This window comes from Trichosurus vulpecula, chromosome 8 (genome assembly GCF_011100635.1).
Source record: "Trichosurus vulpecula isolate mTriVul1 chromosome 8, mTriVul1.pri, whole genome shotgun sequence".
Classification (NCBI taxonomy): domain Eukaryota; kingdom Metazoa; phylum Chordata; class Mammalia; order Diprotodontia; family Phalangeridae; genus Trichosurus; species Trichosurus vulpecula.
In genome coordinates, this window is record NC_050580.1 from 241,960,467 (window position 1) to 241,986,761 (window position 26,295).

Genomic DNA, 26,295 nt, shown 5'->3' on the forward strand with positions numbered 1-26,295 from the left:
ACTGTTTCCTTTTTATTACTAATTACTGATGTCCATATACTGCTTTGTGTATACATTTCTATCTACTCTCTCTCTGTATCTACTCATTTGATAATATTTATGAATCTCTTGCTTAGGTACTAGGTTTATATTGAGACTTTTTACTTTGGATATTTTGCTTTTCATACTTTTTCTTGTAGTCAGCACCTTGTCTCTGATTCCTCTCCTCATTACTGGTTATTTTCCCTCCCATTGTTGAATACAGTTCTTTCCTATGCCCTATGATTAGATATTCTGAACTTTGATACGTTGAGGGATGGAGTGACCTTTGACCCACCTTCTCTGGGTCACCCTGCCTAGTAGTCTATACAGTTGAGCCTCTTTGCCTTCAGGATCTTTCTCTGTCACCTGAGAGTTACCTAATTAGCATAACAGAATATGACCTTGTTTCCCTTAGCATGAGCTCAATCATCCTTGTCTCAGTGAGGATGATTTGATATCAGGCCTACTTCATACCTCATCCCTTTGACTTAAAGTTGGGGTAAGAGGGGACTACCCTGACCCTATTTTAGCCCCCATATAAGTCCTCCATATGGCCAAGTCTCTGATGCCACCCTCCATCTGAGGAAGACCCATGCTAGAGAAGACGCTTCCCTTGTCTGAGCTTTCTCCTTTCTTTAGCACATACTAAGTTATCCTGCTTGATTCAACCAATTTCTTTTTCTCTAGTTCTTCCTGTTTCCTTAGTATATCAGAAGAATTCTCCTTGACATCCCCTCAGTGTGCCCTATTTCTGACACTATGTCAGGACACAGTGTCTTCCTTTATAAGCCCCAGACAAAGAATAGTCTCAATAGTCACACGCACCACTCAAAATTCCACTTGGGGTGTGAAGAGGGCAAAGTCGAGGAGAATGAACCCATGTTTCAAGAGGAGAAAATCTCTCTCCCTTGAGTCTCATGTTCTTCAGTTTCCCTGCCTCCCCCTACTTTATAAACAAAGCCAATAGAGGAGAGGCAAGGGTTATTAGGGCCTGACTGGCTCCCTGCCCAGAGTAAACTTAATGTACAAAGAACTGAGCCTTTGTGGATTTTTATTCCTTCAAGTATGAAAAAATTTTCCTCTCTGGATGGCCTTGTAATTCCATATCTTCTGGCCCTGTCTCTTTCCCTCTCTGTCTCTATCTCTCTGTTTCTGTCTCTCTGTCTCTGTCTCTCTAGCTCTCTGTCTCTATCTCTGTATTTCTCTGTCTCTGTGTCTTTGTGTGTCTCTGTCTCTCTGTCTCTCTCTCTCTCTGTCTCTCTTTCTCTCTCTCTCTCTCTCTCTCTCTCTCTCTCTCTCTGTCTCTCTCTCTCTGTCTCTCTCTCTCTCTGTCTCTCTGTCTCTCTGTCTCTCTCTCTCTCTCTCTTTCTCTCTCTCTCTCTCTCTCTTTTTCTTTCCAATTTTTACCTCTCTCCCTAACACCACCCGCATATACACATCACAGAACTTAATTTTTTGCTGTTTTTGTTCACTTAACCATCCACTTTTAAACTCACATGCCACGCCAAACTTTGAAAAGTATGTGTGCCATTATCTGGACCTGTCATGTCTACCCTTTCATCAACACCATAGCCACTAATAAAGATAAATGCTAAAGAAGATAACTTAACAATCCCTTTAAATCTCTTTGCTAGTCATCAGAATTTGCCATAGTGGATGATCTATTGATGCAGAGGGCAGAGGGTAGAAAAATGCTCATGTCTGACAGCATTATTCTTTTCTTTGCAAACTAAGTTCATGGCAATAAAATCAATGACATTAAGCATGGAAAATATTAATAACACTGACAATTATATAACAATAAGTTAAGTTTACAGCCTCGAATGTTTTTAGTATTAAAGCTGATGGACATCAATATAGCTATATGTTTGACAGGACAATATAAATCCAGCCAAGGGTTTGGGGGTTGGAAGAAATTGCATTGACTTTTTAAGCAAACATATCAAGCAACTATTTGCATCAGGTGGAATTCTGGGTCTGTAATGAGCAAAGAGAAGCTGGTAATCAATTAGACACAGAGGCTGACAATTTATAGATAACGTGAATTGCCTGCTGTTACTGAAACTGCTGAAAAGAGATCTAAGACACAAGTTGCTTGTGGTGAAGGATGACTTGAAACAGTGTGGTGGAGTGGAAAGAACTCTGGAATGGGGCTCAAAAGATGGGTTTCTAATCTGCTTCTGCCATGAATTATCTGGATAATCTTGTGTAAGCCACTTAGCCTCTCTACTTTTAATTTATGTATAAATATAAAAGGACGAAGTATAACTTAATTGTCCCTAAATTCCATTGTAATTCTAAAAATCATCCAATTCTATAATTTTCTTTTCAAAATTGGATATAATAACGATAATGTCTAGTATTTATATAGTTCCTCTTGTGTGTCAGACACTGTGTGAAGTGCTTTCCAAGTATTGCCTCATTTTGAACTTCAGAACCTGGGATGTAGGTGCTATTATTTTTTTTTGTTTTAAAAAAATTTTATTAAAGATCTTTACAGAAGAGCTTCAGGCACACCATTCCAGGTCCTGTTATGCAGTGGGCACTGGCTGGGGCATAGCTGGTTGCTCTGCCTTCCCACTCTTCTGCTCTGAGATGGGGGTGGTAGGAAGAATCTCATCCTTGGGCTCTACTATGCTCACATGGTCAGGCAGGGGCTTCTTAGAGCCAGTCTTGCCACTTGGGTCCCAGGGCAACATGATTTTGACTTTAATTCCCAATACACCATATCTGAGGGGACATGACGCACAGCTGTGTCGACATAGTAGTTGACGGGGACTCCACTGTGGATCATCAGGACATCCACAAACTTCCTGGACTTGGCCCTCTGGCCTCTGAGCTTACCAGAGACCACCACCTCACATCCCTTTGCTCCACTCTCCATAATGAAGTGGAGGACACCGTAGCAGGCCCTACAAACAGCAAGACCTCCCAGCAGTTTGTAACACAAGGACTCAGTCTGGGCAATAGCACAGAGACCTCTGGTGGCCACCTTCTCTGCATACAGCTCTACACTGCCTTCAGGGAAGCCAAACCTCTTCTGAACCACCGCTGTCAGTTCATGAATCCGGCGACCCTTCTCTCCAAGGACATTCTGAGTCCTGGTGGCCAAGATGATGATTTCTGTCCTGGTTGGAGTAACTCGAACCTCCAGCCCAGAATAGCCAACCTCAGCCAGCTCCCTGGTGAGAAACTCATTCAGCTCAGCTTTGAAGATGCCATCAGCAACAAACTTCCTCTTCTTGGAGATCTGCCCCGCCATTTTGCACCGACAGGAAAGCTGTAGGTGCTATTATTAACCCAATTTTACATGTAAGGAAACTGATTTGAGCCAAGGTTTACTGATTTTCCAAACATAACACAGCTAGTAAGTATCGGAGGTCATATTTGACCGCAGGTCTAACTGAGCCCCGACTCAGTTTTATCTGCTGCAACACCTAGTAAATAGGTTATGTCACCTTGCTAAATAATTACGGAGAGATGGGTGAAGATTCGTGGCAGGCTGGAAACTGCAGGAATGACAAAGTGTTGGGCTGAAAATGGTTGAACAAGTTAGATACACTGTAAGAACACCTACACGGAGCCCTCCTACTGCCATAGAAAGGACTTCCTACTTCATAATCCAGGTTCACTTTCATTTCTCAGGTTGATATCATTCATTGGGTTCTGCCAGTCCCTATTTCTTTTTACCTCTTCAGATATACACACTTCTTCAGTCTTCAGAAAACGATTTGTACTCGAAGTTAATGTTTGGAGGACCTGGAGGATTGACTGACAAGTTCCAAGAAAAGGATACTTAGAGCAGTTCCTTGAATGTAATAAGGAAATGCAACAAATAAATAACTAATTGCTAAATAGGGCTTCCCTTGACCACTAAATTCTGAAACCTAAGCTTACTCTATTAGTCTATGGGTCCAACTTTGCAATATTTAAAATAATTAAATATTTCACATTTTAAAATTAGATTTGACTCATTCATTCTTTGTACATCACCATCTATAAGAGCCATTCCAAAATTCCTTATTGCCTCAGGCAATCAAATTGCTTAATTTAGGCTCACAACCTACACAGCCACATTTGCCATCCAGCTGCAACTTGGTTTATGACAGGTTATATCTGCCTTTCAGTAAGGCTTTCAAGAGGAGTTCTATCTAGTAAGCTGCCAGCCTTATGTACTGCCTATGATAAAGGTCACCTCAGAGACTTATATTGCTTGCCAAGCAATCACATCATATTTCACTTTAGTAAAATAGAAGGGAGTAGAAAATCAGTCCACCATAATGCCTACACTAGCGGTACTTAGGTTACATCCATGAAAGTAAGATCTAAATGGAGTTAAAAATTAAGTTAACCATCTTGTGATACATCTGTTCATTGCATGGTCCATTGAAGCCTTATCAAAAAGAAATCTCAAAAAGCATACCTCAGACAAGCCTTAGCCTTCTAACATGTATTAGCAAGAAAACCCAATTATTTTTTCTAGCTTTTTGTCTCCTTTCATATTCAGTACTACCAAATACAATTGACTCTGTCTCAGAAATCTCTCTCATCCATCTATTTCTCTATCCCTATTGCTACCTCTCTATTATACCCCCCACTGTGTTCTAACTAGACTATTGCAACTACCTCCTAACAAATCTTCCTGACTCAACTCTCTCAAATCTCTAATTTTTTTTCCTTATATTTCCAGGGAGTACTCTTCCTTGTACATCGCTCCTTATACATGGGAGGACACTAAGTGGCAGGGTGGGTAGAATGCTAGTCCTAGAAGTAGGAAGACCTGAGTTCAAGTCCAGCATTAAACCATTACTGGGTTTGTGATCCTGGAAATAACTTAATCTCTGTCTCAATTTTGTCAACCGCAAAATGGAGATAATACAGCACATACCTTGCAGGGTTGTTGTAAGGATCATATGAGATAATATTTGTAAAGCATTTAGCATAGTGTCTTGCAAAGAGTAGGTGTTTAATAAATACTTGTTCCCTTCTATTACCCTTGGTTCATGTAATTCTTACATTTTGAAGTTTCTAATACTTCCCTATTCCCTCACAAGTAAAATTTAGACTTCATAGCCTGACATCTAATGTTCTCCACATTCTGGTGTCATTTTTACCTTCTAATCTGTTTTTTTTTTCATAAAGCTATGGGTTTGTCTAATTGTGTGTATGTCTGAAGCAGACAGTGCAGTAGGACCATTACTTGGCTCCAGAGTAGAAAAGAAGTAGGATGCATTCAGGAAATGGCAAAGCTATTTTACTGACTTCAAGCTTCCCATGAAAGCAAAGGCTCTCATCGAATACTAGCATTTCACTTGTATTGTTATATGGAACACCTCTGTCTCCAAAAAAACAAAGATGAGTTTCACACAGAAGGTATTAGAAAATGCATGGTGGCTTAGAGTAGAAGAACTCCAAAAAGGACAGAAATGAAGGACTTTATCAAGGAATTATATGACATAAAGAGATGGCCATCTGGAAAGCTCAAAGAATGAAGAGTTAGAACACTTTACTTCTTCCTTCTCACAGTCAGAAAAAAGCAATGAAGGCCTCTAGTATTCTGGATAGATTCCCTGTGGAAAACTTTAGTGAAAATATGAGAATAGGGTCTTTCTTATCTAAATTTTGTATATTCTTTCAAGCTAGTACATTATATACAGTAGATGATATCAAATGTTTCTTGAATTGGAATTTTTATTTATAACCTGTTTTATATATATATAAATATATATATATATATATATATATATATATATATATATCCAATAAGATACCCACCACAGCTGCTATGAATATGCCAGCATATTTCCAGGTTTGAATCTCTAGTTCAAAGACAAAACCAAGACATTTATTCCAACGCCAGAAAGCCAAATCCATGATAGTTATAAGGATGTCTACACACATTACCAATGCAGAGAGTATCTCCATCCCCAAGCCTCCCCACAAACCCTCCATCAGGCCTCCCCACAAACAAGCTCCCTTAAGCAAAATCACTCCCACTTTCACTCACACTAGCTGCTCTGTCTCTCTCTCTCTCTCTCTCTCTCTCTCTCTCTCTCTCTCTCTCTCTCTCTCTCTCTCTCCCATGCATTTCCTGCTTCACCCCTTCCTGCTCTACCTGTTCAGCAAGCTCCTCCCACCACAGGCTCATGTGACTCAGGCTCAAAGCAGGTCATATAGGTCTATTAATGCATTGCATTAACATTACACCTGTGTAAGCAATTAAGCAGTTATTACGTGCTATAAACAAATTTTCATTAATAGGAATTCTGTTATTGTCTAGCACTCATATGGCCCATGTAGCACAAATGATTAGCAGGATAAATTAAAGAAGAAATGTGATGGTTAGTAGTCATCAAATGAAATATTCCTTCCTCTTGTTTTTGAAAAAAGTATATGTTGAGACACAGGCATATAAGGATGCATTTTGTATTTTATCTGTTTCAAAGAAGTGCTCATCAAAAATATTAGAAAGGATATTCAACAAATGGAAGTAAAAGATAACCAAAGGAGGCAGCTAGGTGGAGCAGTGAGTAGAGCACCAGCCATGGAGTCAGGAGGACCTGAGTTCAAATTTTGCCTCAGACACTTGACACATGTACTAGCTGTGTGACCTTGGGCAAGTCACTTAACCCCAATTGCCCTGCCCAAATAAAAAAAAAGATACCTAAAGGACAAGTTCTATACATTTTGGTATCAACTCAATATCAAAATCCTTTAAGAAATGTAGTTAATAAAACCCTCTGAGGCAAATTTGTGAGGGAACAGGCACCCTAGTAACACTGGATAAACAGGCATCGATGGATTCCAGTCTTCATCCTTGGAAGAAATAATCACATTGATAACACCATAAATAACCACTACTGGAGCACTAGAGTATATTTTATATAGTCCTTCCTGAGAAGACATATTTGCATATTTCAATCCAGTTCCCTTAAAGAAAGATCACTAATTTTGGAATGAGAAGATATGAGTTCAAATCTCAGCCCTATTATTTTAACCAAGATCACACCATTATTTAACCACTCAGGATTTCAGTGTCCTTCTGTTCAAAGTAAGAGGCCTGGAGTAATTTACCTCTAACATTCCTTTTAGTTTTAAATCTGTGTATACATACATACATATGCATGAATATGTATGTATGTATGTGTATATACAAATGCATATGTGTATATGTCCATATGTGTATATACAGATACACATTGTTGTTCAGTCATCTTTCAGCTATATCCACCTCCTTGGGACACCACTTTAGATTTTCTTGGGAAAGATGTTGGAATGGTTTGCCATTTCCTTCTTCTCCAACTCGTTTTGCAGATGAAGTAACTGAGGCAAATGGGACCAGGTGACTTGACCAGAGCTACACAGCTAGTAAATGTCTGAGGTTGGATTTTAATTCAGGAAGAGGGATCTTCCTGACTCCAGGCCCAGTACTTTATCCGCCTCACTACCTAGCTGTGTGTATGCATATATGTATGTATGCATGCACACATGTGTGTATGTATGTATATTCCCATGTATGTGTGCACTATATGCATGTATACATACACGTATGTGTGTTATGTGTATAAATACATATGCATATGCATATACATATACATATATACATATATATGCTATATCTATACCAGAACAAAAATCTCATCTATTAAGATGTATTATGCAGTCTAGCTATCAGAAGTTGATAGGTCAATGTCTAGAAACCTTTTTTTCCCCCCTTTTCACATCCCAGACCCTTATGCTTTAGAAATTCTGAGTTCTTTTTCTGAGATGTAATGTTGGTTTAACTGGTTTCATGGTTCCTGTGTTTATATTACTGGGTCGCTACTCACTGACCCAAGGTCTACATTCTTACATTTAACTGAGACTTGTATCCTATTAAACTTGCTTACAGGAACTTTGAATTATTATAACTCATGTTTCTAACCCATGATGATTTTTGAGTTTTATTGCATTTTAAAATAAACATTCCAGTCTTTCTCCTCTCTTGAGTCTTCCCTCCCTTAAAATTATTTATTTCAAACTTGATGTAATTTCTAATGATTTGTTTCTTTAGACAATGCATTTTTAGTTAATTTCGTTATTTTCATACTTGCTATAGAGTTATACAATTTTATTAAAGGGCATGGTTTTATATTATTAACATATACATTTTTGTCCTATTGGATTTGTCTATTTCTCGATTCTACCTCTCTGTATGAACAGAAATTCCATAGCATGATAAGAAGCCATTTGTTGTTTTAAATTAAAGTCAACACCTTAATATGACTAGAGGCAGCCAATCAGCCAGATAACATGTAATAAACACTATATTCCAGTCACTGTGCTAAGTGCTGGAGATACCAAGAAATACACTAATAAGTCCCTACTCTCAAGGATCTTACAGTCTAATGAGGGAGATAACATGAGAACAACTATGTGCAAACCAAATACATACAGGATAAGTTGGAGATAATCTCAGAAGGAAGGCACTGGGATTAAAGGCGACTGGGGAGGCTTCTAGTGTGAGGTGGGAATTTAGCTGAGATTTGTAAAAAATCAGGAAGTAGAGATAAGGAGAGAGTTCCAAGTATGCGGGGCAGGTCATTCAAGGAACAGCAAGGAGGCCAGTGACTAAATTATAGAGAGGAACAAAGAGAGGAACACAGAGAGGAATGAAGTCTAAAAAGATTGGAAAGGAAGGAAGGAGCCATGGTTTTGAAAGCCAAACAGAAGGTTTTATTTTTAATCATGGAGGAAATAGGGATCCACTGGAGTTAATTGAGCAGTGATATAGTCAGAAGATATTAGGAAGATCAAGAGTTCAGTTTGAGTTTAAGGGCATGTTGAGTTTAAGATGTCTATGGTACATACAGTTCAAGCTATCTAAACGTCAATCGGAGATGCGAGTCTGCAGGTTGGGGAAGAGGTTGGGTCTGAGCAAATAGTTCTGAAAGTCTTCCTCATAAAGATGATTATTGAAACTATGGAAGCTGGTGAAATTATCAAGTGAAAGAATATATAAAAATTATGTAGAGAAAACGGCCTAGTATACTCTAGCTTGTAAGAGGGCAAGTGTTAGAGTATCAATGTACACTTGTTCACCTTGGAATTTGGCGATAGCTACAAATCAAGACTTGATTTATTCTTGTTTCACTAATTGTCTAGACCACGGCTGTCCAACCTTAGGTTTTTATTGAAACAATAGACAATATATTTTGATTTGCCATTTTAGCGAGAGCTCTGTGGTAGCTCAGCTTCCTTTATTAAAGCATTTATGTAAATTTCTACGCTTATAGGCAGGTCACATAAATTGCACTGCCTGGTGGCCCCATTTTGGATGGCCCTGGTCTAGACATAAGAAAACATTGAAGGCAATGTTAATAGTGCAGATTAAATGTAAAAGTGGGATATATATGTGCATATGTGTGTGTGTGTGTGAGTGTGTGTAACTTTTCCCAGAGAGGCAGGTTTTAAACATTTGCTCGTAGTACAAAACCGCTCTAGTGTGGCTGCTGGAACCAGGGAAATACAACTCACAAGTGCCAATTTTGTTTTTAGTTAGCATAAGAAAGGGAATGTGAATGGAATGGAATGTTACTACTTCATAAGAAAATATAAATATGAGCAATGCAGAAAACCTTAAGAAGACTTGCAATAACCTCATGTAACAAGAAGTAAACAGAATGAGGAAAACAATGTGCATAATTACTATAACCATTTAAATGGAAAGAACACTAAAAATTTAACTCTATGTAATGACCAAGATTGCTACAGAAAAAGACATAAAAATTTCACTTTCTCCCCTCTTTGCAGATCTATTGACATAAATAATCAAGACTTAGTTGATGTGTTGATAAGTTTTGCTGAACTATCCCCTATATCCCATACCACTACTGTAATTTCTGGTTTTGTTGTTGTTCAGGCTTTTGGGGTTTTTTATTTTGTTCTATAGGAAATGGCTTGCACACACAAGGGTATTTGGAAAAGGAATCTGTTGTGAAGACAAAAGATATAAATACATTTTAAATGAAGCAAGGCAGAAAAAAAGAAAGAATGTAAAACTGGTTGTGGACAGGCCACTTTACTTCAGTGAGCCATAGTTACTCATTTGCAAAATGAAAGTATTCTACTCTATGAGCTCATATAGTTCTGAATGTGTGACTTTTTGATTTCCAAGTCTTAGTCAAGAGATTTATTTCTGGGAAATCTCCATCTGAATTCTATATTTGAGGTTCCTGAGAGAAACTAGGACAGCTGGTTGGAGTGTGTTGGAGCCCTAAGAGATATGAAAAGGGAAAATGATGAACCTGTAAGAAGGAGTGAAGAAGTGGCTTTTATTTTATTGAAAGAATAGATCAAGGAGAAGAAATGTGAGAGAGGAAATGGGAAGAAGTTGGGAAACTTTAATATTGGCTTTCTGTTACTTGAAGCATTATTTCAATGTGGAAAAGGAGAACCAAATAGTATTGAACTTGTAACAGTAAGAATACCATTTTGAAAAGCAGAGAGTGACAAGTCTGATTCAGAAGTGATACCAGCACTGCCTTCTAGTTCTTCTAGCTTTCTGTCCCAGAACAGCTCAGGAGCATGAAGCATCTTACAACTATTATTTCAGACTATTTCACCACAATAAGTGAAGGAAAGCTAGTAGTTATGAGTGGTAAAAGAAGCAGGTGGGAGACCAGGAGAATGTGTCTCAGGGCAAAGGATGTATATGTCCCATGGCCTAGCTAAGATAACACTGAAAATATTTTAAAAGGCATAAGTGAACAGCACATAAAAGCAGCTCAGAATTTCAGAAATGGGACAATGGTAACATTTGTTATCATTTTCTCCCCACTTCTAACTTTTTTTTCCTACAACATGAGAAGCAAACGGCTATCCAAACTTTGGTTAAAGACCTATAACAAAGGGAAACCTATCATCCTTTTAGATAAATCTAATTAATGGGACTTAAAAAGAAACATAGAGCCAGAATCTTTTTCTTTGCAACTCCCAACCATTGACCCTAATTCTGGCCTGTGAGACAAAGCAAACCTGTATCTATATCTCTAGAGATTACCATATCTATAACTATATCTATATCTATCTATCCACATACAAATATACATATGTATATCTACATCTGTATCTATCTATATATATAGGTATAGATAGATATTTATACCTACTGATATCTATCCATATTAAATTATATAAGCACACATGTAATTTTATATTAAAACCCTTCAGATGTTTGAAGACACATGCCACGTGTTTCTACCCCAAATCTTATCCTCTCTAAAATACAAAGTCTCAGATCCTTCAATTATCATGAAACTGAAATCCTTCACTCTCTTGGTTTCTCCCCTCTGTATGATGTCCAGTTTCATCATATCCATTTAAAAACATGATGCCTACAACTGAGCATAGTATTCTATATTATTTCATCAGTGCAAGGTCTGGTGGGACTATCGCATCCTTTTTCTTAGGAGCTATGGCAAAGTTAATGTTTCCTAGGATCACACTAGATCTCTTAGTTGTCGGGTTTGGCTACTAAAATATGTGGAAATTTACATTCCACTTAAAACCCTATATTCATTTTTTGATGAGCTGCTCTCTTGCCAAGTCTGCCATACCTTTTACCTATGGAGTTGATTTTTTGAACCCTCGAATAAGACTTTACATTATTTAACTAATGTGCTAGAGTCAGCTTGAACAAGCTGTGAGGTAAATGTTAAAATTTCAGTGTCAGCAGTTACACTTCAGAATTGACGAACACAAAAAATCAAGATTTGATTAATTCTTTTTTGTTTGTTTAGACAAGAATATTTTGGACAAAATGTTAATAATGCAGATTATACTTAAACATTTGTCTTACGTGCATTTTCCCTCCAAGGATCTGGTTGTTGAACATATGTCCGCACATCATTAAATTTATACCTCTGGATCTTGATTTATTATTGCATTTATCTTCATTTATTACACTTATTCTATTGAAGCTTAAATTCTTATGAAGATGCATAAAACCTCGGAACGTAGCATAGTAAAAAGAACAGTATGCAATGACTCAGAAAACCTTGATTCTTGTCTAATTTTTTTTTTCTTTCTAGATTGGGGAAGTCATTTAACATCTTTGAGACTCAGGTTTTTTTTTCTTCATTTGTACAATGAGGATAATAATGAATTTATTAAGCACCATATAAGATTGTTATGTGGAAAGCACCATATGTATTACCAAGCATTAAGTGAGATATGTGCATTTGTCTATTTAAGGGTTATGTCTGACAAATCCTAAACATTGACTCATTATTAATACTGGGACCTCTGAAGAAGAATTTTCAGCATAGACAATAAAACTTCTGATATGGAAGATTATTTTATATAGTTGCTTTTAAAATTGTAATCATCTTGTACAAAAATATATGCCTCTTTGAGTCATTTACCTTTCTATGAGGCAATGTTCCATATTGAGTCGATCACTTCTCTTTCAGGAAGTGAGTAACCTTCATCAATCCTCTTCTAGAATTGTATTTTTCATTTTATTGCTCAGATTTCTTAAGGCTTTCAATGATATTCATTCATACAATGCTGCTGCTATTATATAAATTAGTTTCCCTGATTCTTCTTACTTCACTCTACATCAGTTCAGACAAATATGTTCTCTGAAACCATTCCTTTTAGAATTTCTTTAAAGCAGAATAGTATTCCATTATATTCATACAGTCATTTGTTCAGTCATTCCCAATGCATGGGCATTCTCTTATTTTCTAGCTTTTTGCCAGTACACATACATACACATACATGCATACATATATAAACACACACAAATTGTTCCTATAAATATTTTTGTTCACACGAGTAGTTCCATTTTCTTTGTTCTCTCTCACTTATAGGCCTATTTGTGGTTTTATTAAATCAAATGGCATTCATAGTTTTGGAACTCTTGAACCTAAAAATATGATAATTGTGATGTTCACTTGACTGATGCTAGCTGACACCCTCCTACTCTGGTGATTAATATTCCCCACGCTCCATGGAAATTAGAAATGAGGATGAGCTCTTGACTTGGACATAGTGAGGACTTTTTGTGCATTGTAGGTATTTAATAAATGCTTATATAAAGCACTTCAAAGTTTAGAGAGCTTTACATTTATCAATTCATTTGATCCTCCCACAAATGAGGTGGGTGCTATTAGTATCCCCATTTTACGAATGAGGAGAACGAAGGTGAGAGAAGTTAAATGACTTTCTAAGGCTCACAGAGCTAAATATGTGCCTGAGGCTGGATTTGAATTCAGATCTTGCTGACTTCAAGTCAAACCTTCTATTCACTGTGACAACTAGCTGCTGATTGGTTAGAGGTGTCTCAATGGGAGTAGGGATATTCTATGCACCAAACAACCCAGAAACTCCAAAGGGCTCTCCTGAGATAAATAGGTAGAAGTTGCAAAGTGTCTGAATTCAGCAAAATGGGGGAAAATTATTAATAATAAAACTGTCTAGAAGTAGGATGTTGTTAAGTTAGCAAGAACCACGTGGCCTCTCACCAAAAGTTTTGGAATAGAATAAATTCCTCTTCAAGTGAGAGTTGAACTTGACTGCTTTGGTCCCTCTCAGCTTCAATATTCTATGACTTATAAAGGCTAAAAACAGGTTATGACTTCTACTTCTGTAATTTTTAGTGACAGGAATGTAGCATCATAACATAATAAATTATATCTAACAAAGAACTTAGAGATCATTTTGTCTAACCCCTTAATCTTACACACAGGGCAACTGAGGCACTTAAAGTAGTTGCCCAAGGTCATGCAGGTTGTAAGTGACTTAAGAATGAAATCAAATCTGAGTCTTCTGACTCCAAATCCAACACTTGCCCTCTAAACTAAATTCATTGGGGGGGGGAGAGGGAATCAACCCTATCCATGATATTCAAGTTATGATTTAACTCAAGCTTATGCCTACAGATCCTTGGTTATGATATAAGAGACAGAAGATTAATAGTTATTGACAGAGCTGAAGTAGTTTCACAGATTAATAACAACAACATATATATTGTGCCTACCATTTTTAGCACGGTCCCAAGTACTTTATAAGTGTTATCTCGTTCGATACATCAGCCAATGTAGACAGGTGGTACTATTATCCCCATTTTACAGTTGAGAAAACTGAGTAAAACAGAAGTTAAGTGACTTACACAAGGTCACACTGATAGTAATGATCTGAGGCCAAATTTTAACTCCGATCTTCCTAATTCCTGGGCCAGCATTCTATCCATTGTATTACATTGTATTTCTTCTATTTTATAAATGATTACTTGCATTGAATATTAAGAGAAGCATATAGATACATTCCTAAAATTGGTATTGTGTGGTGGACGTAGGCATGAGGAGTGACTGATTAAAGTTATGAACAAATTTGGGAGTTGGAAGTTTGTGGTGGGTTTTTTGGGGGGTTTTGGATATTTAAGATCATGTGGACATTCATGAGTGAGTAGTGTTCCATCAGCGTATGTCTTTCATGTGATATCTAAATGGGCATTTACCAACATAAGTTGTGAGCTAGTGTCCATGTCTAAAAGTGTATCAGTATTAGTAATGAATCAATCCATATGCCTTTGTGATTGTGCCCAGATGATACCTCTCCATGTTTTGAGTATGTTCAAACTCTGGGTTCTCTGGATCATTGTAGATTTGAAAAGTGTGAATGAGCTCAGCTGAAGGTCCTTGAGATAGTAACTGTTATGGATTTCAACATTAATGGAAGTTCCCAGATTTGGGTATTGTGTTTGTCTATGTGGACACATGAACTGCACATGTAGATGCTAGAGACTGGGCTTAGAGCTAATCCCTACAAATGTATCTAGGCCATCTCTATACTGTGACAAGCAGACAGAAGGGAGAGTAATATGAAATCCACATGGGCATAGTCCTTGTGAGCATCTCTCTAATTTTTCAACAGTCTTGACTTTTTCATTTCTTTTATTTCACTATTTCTTCTTTACTTTTTCTTTTCTTTAATCTGTTGCCTTCATTTTCTCCATCTCATTTTCTGTGTTTCTTTTTCTTTCTGTTTGTCTGTTTGTGATAAATATTCTCACCTTAGGAAAGAGATTTCTGAAACATGTGGCATTTCCATTCTGAGGGCCTCCAGAGCCACTGACTGTTTCTTGCAGTCTTAGATGGGCATAGAAACCATATTTTTTTTGCTTCTTTGTAATATGAGAATGCAAAAATATTTCTTGAAAAATTCCTACTCAGACTGAAAGAGAATGAATAATGGCCTTTGCTATTAGAAGTCTGATCTCATTTTATACCTTATAGACAGGGTGATTTGTTGTCCCTCTTGGGAATTCTTCAGAGATGACTTTCTAAATGGAAATGCCTCCATAGGTAATAAAAGTGCTTTAAACTAGAATATTTTTGACTGCCATGTATTTAACCTTAAAGCTATTCTTCTTCTTCTAGAATTAGGACTGATTCTTGGCAAAACTAGAAATTAATAGAAGTTTATTTCAGAAGTTTGTCTTCTTTCTGTCTCTTACTACATCCTTCCCCTACCTTGCAAGTTTTCAACTCGTGGTTTCCCAACACCCTTTCTCTACCACCCTTGGCACTCAATGCTCTCATGATGCCTCATCACGACTGCTAAAAGAAAAATAAAGAGCTGATAAATTAATTCAAAGTTAAATATTTGATATTGAATATATCTACCCTTCTATGATGACTTTAACTTTACAAAGAGATTGGGAGGAAAAGCCAATGATTAACACCAAGGAATTAATAATATTATCCAAGGTATCAAGTGGGATATTTAAAAAAATTTATATGTGCATATGTGTGTGTATGCATGTGTGTGTGTGTGTGTGTGTGTGTGTGTGTGTGTATCTGGGTGAAAATCCTGTTTTTCTTCTAATTCAAGTAATATACAATTAAGGTAACTCCCTATTGTGCTACATATTAGAAGGTTTAAATACACACACACACACACACACACACACACGCATGCACGCACACTCGCACATTTATCCTAAAAAAACAAAACAAAATAAAATGAATTCCTTCACTATAGGAGGAAGAGCAGAGACAATTATGAATCCTTAATGCCAAATTATAGAAATTAGAAATGTCAAGTTGTGTCCACAGTCTCTCCATTTTTACATGCCTATGCTTCTATATTCTGCAAATGATTTTAATTGAGTAGAATATGTAATTCAGGCAGTACAAGTGCCTGTCTTTTGTATTCCTGGAATTTTTGTTTATATAGTAGTATTCTTTTCACAAAGACAAAATAAATCACATAAAGACACCTATATGTATATATCAATCCTATACTAAGCTGTACTAAGTAAATTGGATGGAAGGAGAATCTATGAGGTATATTTTTTCTCCTCTCTCCTCTCATTCCCTAAATTCAGCTCTCATTACTCCCCTGATAATTCCGAATTTCAAGTTAATTTCATAAACTCTTTCCTTCAATTTAGCATTTATTCTTGGCTAAATCACTTATTTCCAGAGCAGCATGGAACACATCTGCAAAGGCAGCACTATCTTTGTGTGGAATCTAATCATGTCTTTCCCTCCTTTTACGTGTTTCAGAATTAAGTATGTGTTTGTTAGTGCCCTGAAAATAGAGAATAGATCATAGATCTAGAGTTAGAAGGAACCCCAAAGGTCATCCAGTCCAATTCACTGAGTTTGCAAATTGAGAATCTAAGGCTTTGAGAGATTAAGTAAAAAAAAATCCATTAGGGAGCTACCAAAAAATAAAGTCTAGGTCTAAAATACTTACAAATGAATATCATCAAATGTTTACAGAATAATTAATTGGTATGCCACAAAAGTTATTTTTTTTAAATCAGAAAGAAATTGCTCTGCCAAAGTTATTTTATGAGATAAATATAGTCCCAATACCTTGGCCAGTCAAAGATAAAGAAAAACTGTAAGTTAATATTGCAAATGAATATTTATGCATAACTTTTAACTAATTTAATCACAAAATAAATATTGTAATGCATACAAACAATTTTCATCATGTCAAAGTTGAATTGTTATATGCAAGGTTGTTTAAATAATATGAATTCAATGAACACAGTCATGTTAAATAAAAAAAATAACTAAAACCATGTGATTATTTCAACAAATGACTGAAAGCATGAGACATGTGTGTTATAAAATAACTTAAAAATCAAAAGTATAAAAAATTACTTTTTATATGCTAAATACACATATTTAAATGTAAAACATAGCATTATTTGCAATGCAGGAACACTACAACATTTTACAATAAATACAAGAAAAAACCAAGGATTCCCCATTTTTTCAGTCTTACTTTATACTTCTAGAAACATGAGCAATAAAAATAAAAGAGAAAAATATTAAAGGCAAAAATGTTGGTGAAGGAGGTGAAATTATTTCTATTTGCTGAAAACATAGGGTTCATTAAAAAATCCTTAGTGACAACAAAGATGGTAACTATAACAATTAATAATTTCATAAAAGTAACAGGATAATCAAAATGCATTTATGAAGTGACTACTATGAGCCAGGTCCTGAGGATTTTGGAAATTACTAGACCTATGATTTCATTGATACTAGGAAATCTCAATGATGCTACTCATCTACCAATCAATTTCACCTCCTGCCCTCCAACTCAGTCTTAGAGAGTTGCCTTTGAAATTAAAGGTTAAATGATTTATCTAGCATCACTTAAAGAGGCAGCTAGGTGGTTCAGTGGGTAAGAATGCTGGGTCTGGAATCAGGAAGACATTTATTCGCCTTAATCTACTGGAGAAGGAAATGACAAACTGATATCTTTGCCAAGAAAAAAAATGGAGTCTTGAAGAGTCAGGCATCACTGAATGACTCCACAACAACAACAAGCATCATTTAGCCAGTACATAATAGGAGGAAGATGTAAACTTAAGTATTCCTGTCTTCAAGGTCAAATGCCTATCCACTATGACATGCTGCCTCTTCCTGGAGAAACAAAGACAAAAGGGGACAATTTCTGGTCTCAAGGACTATAATCAGTGAATAGACAAACATATACGTATACATTCACACACACACACACACACACACACAGTAAGTACAAAGTAATTTCAAAAGGCATTGTGAGCCATTATCACCTGGGGTAGAGAGATCAGGAAAAAGTCCATGTAGGAGATGTTACTTAGGTTGAGCTTTGAAGAGATCCAGGAAATTTTATTGTGTTATAGGATCATGATTGAATACTACCATGCTATAAGAAATGAAGATTTTGATGATCTTAGGAAAAACATGTATAGACTTGTATGAAATAATGAATATCCACATGTGAAGAACATTAAGAAATCCACTCTACCTAGAAAGTAACATGTTCAAAGGGTAGTAATATATGAAAAGTTGAAGCAAAGATTTAAAAAAAACATTCAATGCAAAAGAAAGAAGTTCCTATTTTATTCTAGAGTTAAATAGGAAATTCTGGATTTAAACAAGTGAAATGATTAGATTTCTGACTTAGGATTGTTGCATTGACAATTGCATGGAGTATAGGTGGGACAGTAGAGAGATTTGAGTTGTAAAAATGAATCAGAGGGCTATTGATATTGCCTAATCAAAAGATAAGGAGGGACCAAACCTTGGTGATGGCTATATAAATGGAGAACAGATTAGGTGAGAACAATTGTAGAGGCAGAATGATCAAGACTCTATATGTGGAATGGGGGAAAGTAAAGATTCACAGAAGATACCAAAGAGAAGGTTTGCTGTACCCTCAATAGAAATAGAAATAGGCAAGTTTGAAAAGTGAGTGAGATTAATTAGTTTTGTTTTAGACATGTTGAGTTTCATTTATTTCTGGGAAACCTAGCATGAAATGTCCAAAAGACTTCTAGAGTGTAGGACTGGAACTCAGGAGAGAGATTGGAACTGGAAATACAGACCTGAGAATTATCAACATTCAGATAATAAGTAAATCCTAGGGCATTGATGAGGATGATAATTTGAGAAGATGTTAAGTTTTAATGATTTTTTTAACTATGGGAGAGATTTGAACATGTTTGAAGGCAGAAGGAAAAGAACCACTATACAGGAAGAAACTGATTATTAGAGAGGAGAGATGATAGAAGGGAAAATGTCCTGGAAAAAAATAGAGGACATGGAATCAAGGGTGAATATAGACGACATGACCTTGGCAAGAAAAATGGCTACCTTATTATCAGAGACTAGTATAACAACAATGCTACTTGCAGCTATTGTGGCTGTGTAAGGCCAACGACACCACACAACTTAAGCAGGTCATCAAAGACTCCGGATTCAATCAAACACTCTTGATTGAAAAAATGGCAAGAATCAAAGGTACTTGATTGCCTTAGTGCTGAAAAGTACTCTAAAACATTCCAAAACAAAAGAGAACAAGAAGTCCCACTTTACTTGTCATTACACTCCACCCCTACAGGATCCTTGGCCTACACAATCAAAATGGCCATGGATCCTGGAACAAATAGAGGCACTATACTTTGCTATCACATTCAGGGAACTAAAGCATAACATTCACAACATAACAAAACATATCATTCAGTATCATTCCCCAAAATACTTGTTTACACAAGCAGGGGGTCACGGGCTAGGGTCTTCCTAGACAATCCTTAAGGGGTGGAAGAAAATGCATATAACCATCCATTCCTAGGTCATTGCAAGTTACAATCTCTTTCGTTAATACAGTGTCCAATTGAAGTCCTTTCTGAGGGTGTGTCCGGAGGCTTCCTCCTGGCACTCTCAGGTATCAGCATGCTTTAATGAGCAAAGTCCCAATACAAATAAAAAAGTCTGAATAAAGTTCTCTGAAGGGTCAGTTCTCCCCACACTGCTACAGTCCCCACTTCCAAGTCCTGAAGGGCAACTGGGCAACAAAGGCAACAGTGGGGGTCCTCAGGGCTTGAAGGCACCTCCTCCCACCCACCATAGGCAACTCCACCCCCCACCCCACCCACCCGGTCCCAAGCAACTGTCCCAGGGGGAGGCAGCAAAAAAGCACACTCAGCACCTTTCTGCAAGGTTCTTATCTTCCCCAGGGCTGAATTCCAAGCTCCAGGGTTCTTCCTCCACCAGCAGGAGCCAGTCACTCCTGCTGATGCAGGCAACTCTCTGATTTTGCTCTCACCTCACCAAGAGTGGCTCCCAGGCAGTTCTCCTCTCTTGCTGTGTCGGTACCCGGGCAGCTCTCCGCTTTTTCTCTCACCTCACCAACCGCTCCTGTTGAGTCTGTACAAAGGCAGTTCTCTGCTTCTGCTCCATGGCTACACATATAATACAATATCAGGACATTCACCCCTCCAGCACAGTCCACTGTGGGCTAATCCACTCGAGCTCTGGCACCGGCCATCCCCAACTGGCCCAAGCCTCTGCTTGTTTTCCTCAGCAGCAGCTGTGGGGTAGGGTGGGGGAAGAAGAGGTTATCTCCCAGGAGCCCTGCTCTAGGCACTAGGGAAACTGCTCCTTTGTTACTGGCCTGTTTTCCCTCAGGCCACTGCTGCTCCTGGGGCTCCATAGAACCACAGCCACTAAAACTGGGAAGCAATGAACAAGTATCCTAGGGTCTATGCTTTCCTTTTAATTTCCACATCCTGCCCAACTATACCATTTTGTAAGAACAATGCTACTCCCCGCTACTGTGACTATGTAAGGCCAATAACACCAGCACACAAGACAACTGCTAGCACAGTTCTTTGATCTGACAGGAAAAGGAAATGGAAAAATTATATCAATAAGTTTTATGATGGACAGGTTGTAATAAAAGGTCACAATTTTTTTTTCTTTTTAAATTTTTTTTTATTTAAAGTTTTTTTTTCTTTTTTTAATTTAATTTATTTAATATATTTAGTTTTCAGCATTGATTTTCACAAGAGTTTGAATTACAAATTTTCTCCCCATTTCTACCCTCCCGCCCACTCCAAGATGACGTATATTCTGGTTGCCCTGTTCCCCAGTCAGCCCTCCCATCTGTCACCCCAATCTCCTCCCATCCCCATTTCCCTTCTTCTCTTGTAGGGCAAGATAAATTTCTATGCCCCATTGCCTGTGTATCTTATTTCCTAGTTGCATGCAAAAACTTCTTTTTTGTTGTTGTTTTTGAACAACTGTTTTTAAAACTTTGAGTTCCAAATTCTCTCCCCTCTTCCGTCCCCGCCCAACCTCCCTAAGAAGGCAAGCAATTCAACACAGGCCACATGCGATTCGTTATGTAAAACCCTTCCACAATACTCATGTTGTGAAAGATTAACTATATTTTGTTCCTTCCTAACCTATCCTCCTTTATTGAATTTTCTCCCTTGACCCTGTCCCTTTTCAAAAGTGTGTGTTTTTGATTACCTCCTGCCCCTGTCTGTCCTCCTTTCTATCATCCCCCCTTTTTATCCTTTTCCTCCTTCTTTCCTGTGGGGTAAGATATCCAGTTGAGTGTGTATGGTATTCCCTCCTCAGGTCAAATCCGATGAGAACAAGATTTACTTATTCCTCCTCACCTGCCCCCTCTTCCCTTCCTAGAGAACCGCTTTTTCTTGCCACTTTCATGCGAGATAATTTACCCCATTCTATCTCTCCCTTTCTCCCTCTCTCAATATATTCCTGTGTTAATATGATTTAATGAGGTTCGGATTCGCTCCTATAAATGACGCTCCCTAACACACCAGGAAAACAGAAAATGGAAATTTATTTAGAAAAGGCAAGGCACAGATAGCTTAAATTTGCATAGAAAACATACAATAATGAGAATAACCAATAACACAGCACCAATCAAGATAATTGGTAAAGGAAGAGAATACATCACCAATTCAAGGGAACCTCCAGAGTAGATCAGCGGCTGGGAGCCCCGTTACAGCCCATGCAAACTTGAATTGTGTAAAGAGTTTTCCCGGGCGAAGCGTCCTTCCCGCGGGTGAGGCTCCGCGGGCTTACAGGACGTAAATTTTTTATACTGTCCTAAACAAAGAAGGCTTGGAGCCAGGAGGTTTTTGGCGCGTGCCGTTATTCATGGTTCGTCCAATACACATCTGGCCCAGCCGTGTCCCATCCGCCTGAGGCTCCGTATTTGTTTTCTTTAGTAAAATCACGTTTCCCAGGGAGGGAAGCCAACCCTCCGGGGTCAACATGACCTAGGAATGGCTAGTTCCTGGAATGCTAAGCCAAGAACACTCAGGGGTTATGGAACGGTTATGGCCGAGAATTGAACTGAACCTATTTATTTGAATGATCTTATTAATTTAAAGGGAAATGTTCAATTTTCATTTCATTTGGCCTTAAGATCATGAGAATAATAGGTGAAGGGCAAAGGTGTGACGTGAGTGTATACATTACGTATTTGAGTGTACATATAACAATTACAGATGCAAAGACATAAGAAGAACGAAGCAAGTATTAGTATGGGAATAGCCAAGGAGCTAAAATACATAGTAGCAGTAGAAGATTTAAAAAGAAAATCATACCAATGATGATTAGTATCTGAGGTCACTAAATGTGAAGCTTCAACTAGTCTTCCAGCGGTTATAAGCGTCCATATTCGATGTTCATTTAACGCGCGTTGGTTGGACTCTAATAACTTTTTGATTTCAGCTGACTGATTCAAGATTTTTATAAGGGGATATAAGGATAAAGACACATGGGGTAGAGGCAAAGATTGGGGTACCCAAGCAAAGTTTGTAACTATATCAGTGTCTGGTGAAAAATAGAAATTATTTCCTCGCCAATGTAGGAAGGACGCATTAGACAGACAACCAGAAAATGGAATAGTAGTAATACCTGCAGATAGAAGATCTGTGTAATTATTGGAGGCTATACAAATATGTTGGGTAGATACTTCATATATCATAGAAAAGTTATTCACTGGAAATAGAGTCAGGTCACACAGATTGGATGAATGTGAGAGAAGGCAGGGTTCCATCTGCCGAGTCATCATCCCACAAACTATCCCTCCATCAGTTACAATACAATCAGATAAAGTATGAGTTACATTATACCAATCTATATAGTTTCCATAGATATGAGGTAAAGCAAAGTATTTGTATAAGACAAAAGGTATTACATGAAATTGACACATGACAGTCCAGGTTTTAACTCGGTAAAGTACAATGGTCCCAGTGCACCAATACGGGGTGCATTCGATATTTTCAGGTTTTGGCTTTCTCCATACTTTTGACAAGTCAAGTATATTGTTCCATATTTGTGTGTTACCTTCCTGTAGTAATCTTTGGCCTTTTCCTTTTGTATGAGGGCATATAGGTTTTGTAAGGAACACTTAGTCCAATCAAATAACATACTAATGTTTTCCATAAGGTCTAGATTAGCAAGGGTGCTATCATTGAAGACTTGCAAAAATTGGTTTTGGTATTGTAGTGTATTTTGGTGTGGCAGGATCGTTGTGGGTAACCATTGTGCATTTACAGTCAAAGCTTGAGAAACATCTTGTCCAGCACTGCGCAGTCTGCTGGCCAAGGCCTCAAGATCTACAGAATTAACTATACCCAAACCAGTTCCCGCACCACCAAGTAATGTATCATACCAGGCCCTCTTTCTTCTAACACAATTTGCTAAAGGGGGAAAAGTCACATTATAGTGAAACACTATTTTGTGTTGTGAGATAGAAGCATTAATACATGATTTGGGGACACGAACTATTCCAGGGGACTCTGGAGCAGCTGGTCTGGTCCATATTAATTTATTATACCATTTCTTATTCCGCCAATCCAATATCGGGGTAGCATTATGACAATATAGGTACTTGTTGTTCATTTCTGGCATGTAAATAGTAAAGGTCATGGCTTCAAAATACACATTAGTCCAGTTGGTCGCATCTAATGATGGCCATTGTTGATTAAAAGAGAGGTGAGTACTAAATGGCAAGTTCGTGATGGCGCAGGAGATATTTGCTCCTGGTGCTGGAATGACAGTTACATTGACAGTAGTCAAATTGGTCTTCATTAGCTGGAATATGGGGCTAGGAGCTGCCCAGACTTCTACGTTTCCTGGGTAGGACCAATTCATATAATTGCACCAAGATATGGGGGGACATTTAAAGCCATCCTGCATTGATGTCTCATTATAATCATAATCCCAGGACATATAGGATATCGGCAAGACCACTGGCCCTTGAAGGCGATCATGTACTTGGGTGCCCGGAGTCCATGTTTTGATCAACATACAGCAGGCAAGCACTGTAAAACACTTAATTTCGCAAAAACATTTGGGTTAGTGGGACATGATACCATTTATCATCACCAGGGTACACTACAATGGCAGTATTAGTATTCCCTTGTGCTATAAGCTCAGCTGGCCTTGGTTTATCAAATTGATGTTTCTTGACCGAAACTTTAGTACCAGGAATTGTCTTTTCTGGTATCCAAGAAATGTCATCATTAGAACTCCCGAATCCCTGATCTCCTCTTTCTGTGGAGTCAGGAGATCCATTGACCTTTTGCCACAAACAATTTAAATAGGGTAATATTACCAGCTGACAAATTCTTTCACCGGTTTTACATTCAAAAGGTTCGCTTTCATGAGAGTTATGTAAGCAAACTTTAATTTCACCTCCATAGTCACTGTCTATAACTCCACCCAAGACATGAACTTGGTTTTTTAGAGCTAAACCAAATCTGGAGGACAATTGTCCATAGTATCCTTCAGGGAGCTTAACTCCCACTCCTGTGGAACACAGTTGTTGACCCAAGGGGGGAATGTGGACATCATGAGTTACATATAGATCATACCCGGCGGAGCCTAAAGAGGCATGCCAGGGCTGTCTGGCATTCTCATGTAGGGCCCACCATTGAATAGTCAAAGGAGATGAAATCCTCCTGATCTGTAAGTTAGTAGTCATCATTCTTGAAAGAGGAGTCCCACCCTCACTCGTCAGAGGCCTGTTATTTAATTGCTTTAGGGCCTCAAACAGATTTTCTTTCCATCTTTTCAAATCATTGTTCTCACTCAATTTCTTCAGTTTTTCTTTTAATAATCCGTTCATCCTTTCTATCAAACCAGCAGCTTGGGGATAATATGGTATGTGATAAATCCATTCTATATTATTATATCTGCAATACTCATCTATGTCTTTGCCTTTAAAATGTGTACCATTATCACTCTGTATTTGTAGGGGAGTCCCATAATAAAGGGAAATAATATCTAAAGTCTTGCAAGTATTTTTCTGGGTAGCCCGTTTATAGGGGCAAGCAACTAATACCCCAGAGTAGGTGTCCACACAAGTGCAGGCATATTGACACCCTTGACTGACAGGTAATGGTCCAATATAGTCTATTTGCCAAATTTGAGCAGGTAAGGCCCCTCTAGCCAATTCTCCAGTAATCCTTTTCGGTACAGGCCGATGGGCGAATAATTGACATTGTATGCAATCTTGTACTATCTGCTTAAATAGGTCCAGAGGTATATTAATCCCTCTGTCTAATGCCCACCTGTAAGATGCAAGAGCGACAAGATGTCCTGCGGTGATATGGACCCATTTTCCTAATTGTTTATCGCTTTCCTCCTCTCTGGGGGTAACTTTTAGAGCTTTTCCTTGAAGTTTGGACAATTTTATCAGCACGAGCATTATACTCACGTTCCACAGAATCTTGATTTACATGGGCATCTACATGAAACACAGACACGTTAGTACATTAACACCATTCCCATATTTGTTCCCATAGTTCCTTCCCCCATACATCTTTGTCTCTGATTTTCCATTCATGTTTTTTCCAAATTGGCATCCAAACTACTAGGCCATTGGCTACAGCCCAGGAATCAGTATATATATGGCATTGACCACCTTGTTCCTTTTGAATTACTTGATGGACAGCTACTAACTCAGCCTATTGGCTGCTCCGACCTTCACCAGAGCTTTCCAGAATAGTATTGTATGAAGGATTATAGGCTACAGCTTTCCAACACCTTTTGGATCCTATATATTTGGCCGACCCATCCGTAAACCAAGCATGATTCTTTTGTTCAGGGGATAGTAAATCATACCCGCTGTTCCAAGAGACAGGCGATTGTTCATAAGTTTTAGGTATGTTGATATCATTTGAATGTTTTGGTAATTCTAACACCTTCTCATGTAATGCAGAAACACCTGGCCTGCCTGTCTTAACTCTATTTTGCAAATACCACTTCCACTTAATAATTGATGATTCTTGAGCATGTCCTATTTTATGTGAGGCAGGGGTCCCCATTATCCAACTCATAATGGGTACGGCTGGCCTCAATATAACTTCATGATTTAAAGTTAAGTGTTCTGTTTCTACCAGTGCCCAATATGCAGCCAGTAATTGTTGTTCAAAGGGAGTGTAAT

General features: G+C 37.9%; 1 protein-coding gene and 1 pseudogene across 1 annotated transcript; both read right to left on the bottom strand.

Moving 5' to 3' along the window:
- Positions 1–2,551: 2,551 nt before the first annotated feature.
- LOC118829272 lies at positions 2,552–3,283 on the bottom strand (annotated as a pseudogene).
- Positions 3,284–24,180: 20,897 nt separating this feature from the next.
- On the bottom strand, positions 24,181–25,536 carry LOC118829895 (uncharacterized protein K02A2.6-like; the record flags this gene model as incomplete). The annotated part of the gene is made up of 1 exon (XM_036736728.1): positions 24,181–25,536. A coding segment is annotated over one exon (1,356 nt), but the record flags the coding sequence as incomplete, so codon positions are not given.
- Between the last annotated feature and the right edge of the window lie 759 nt (positions 25,537–26,295).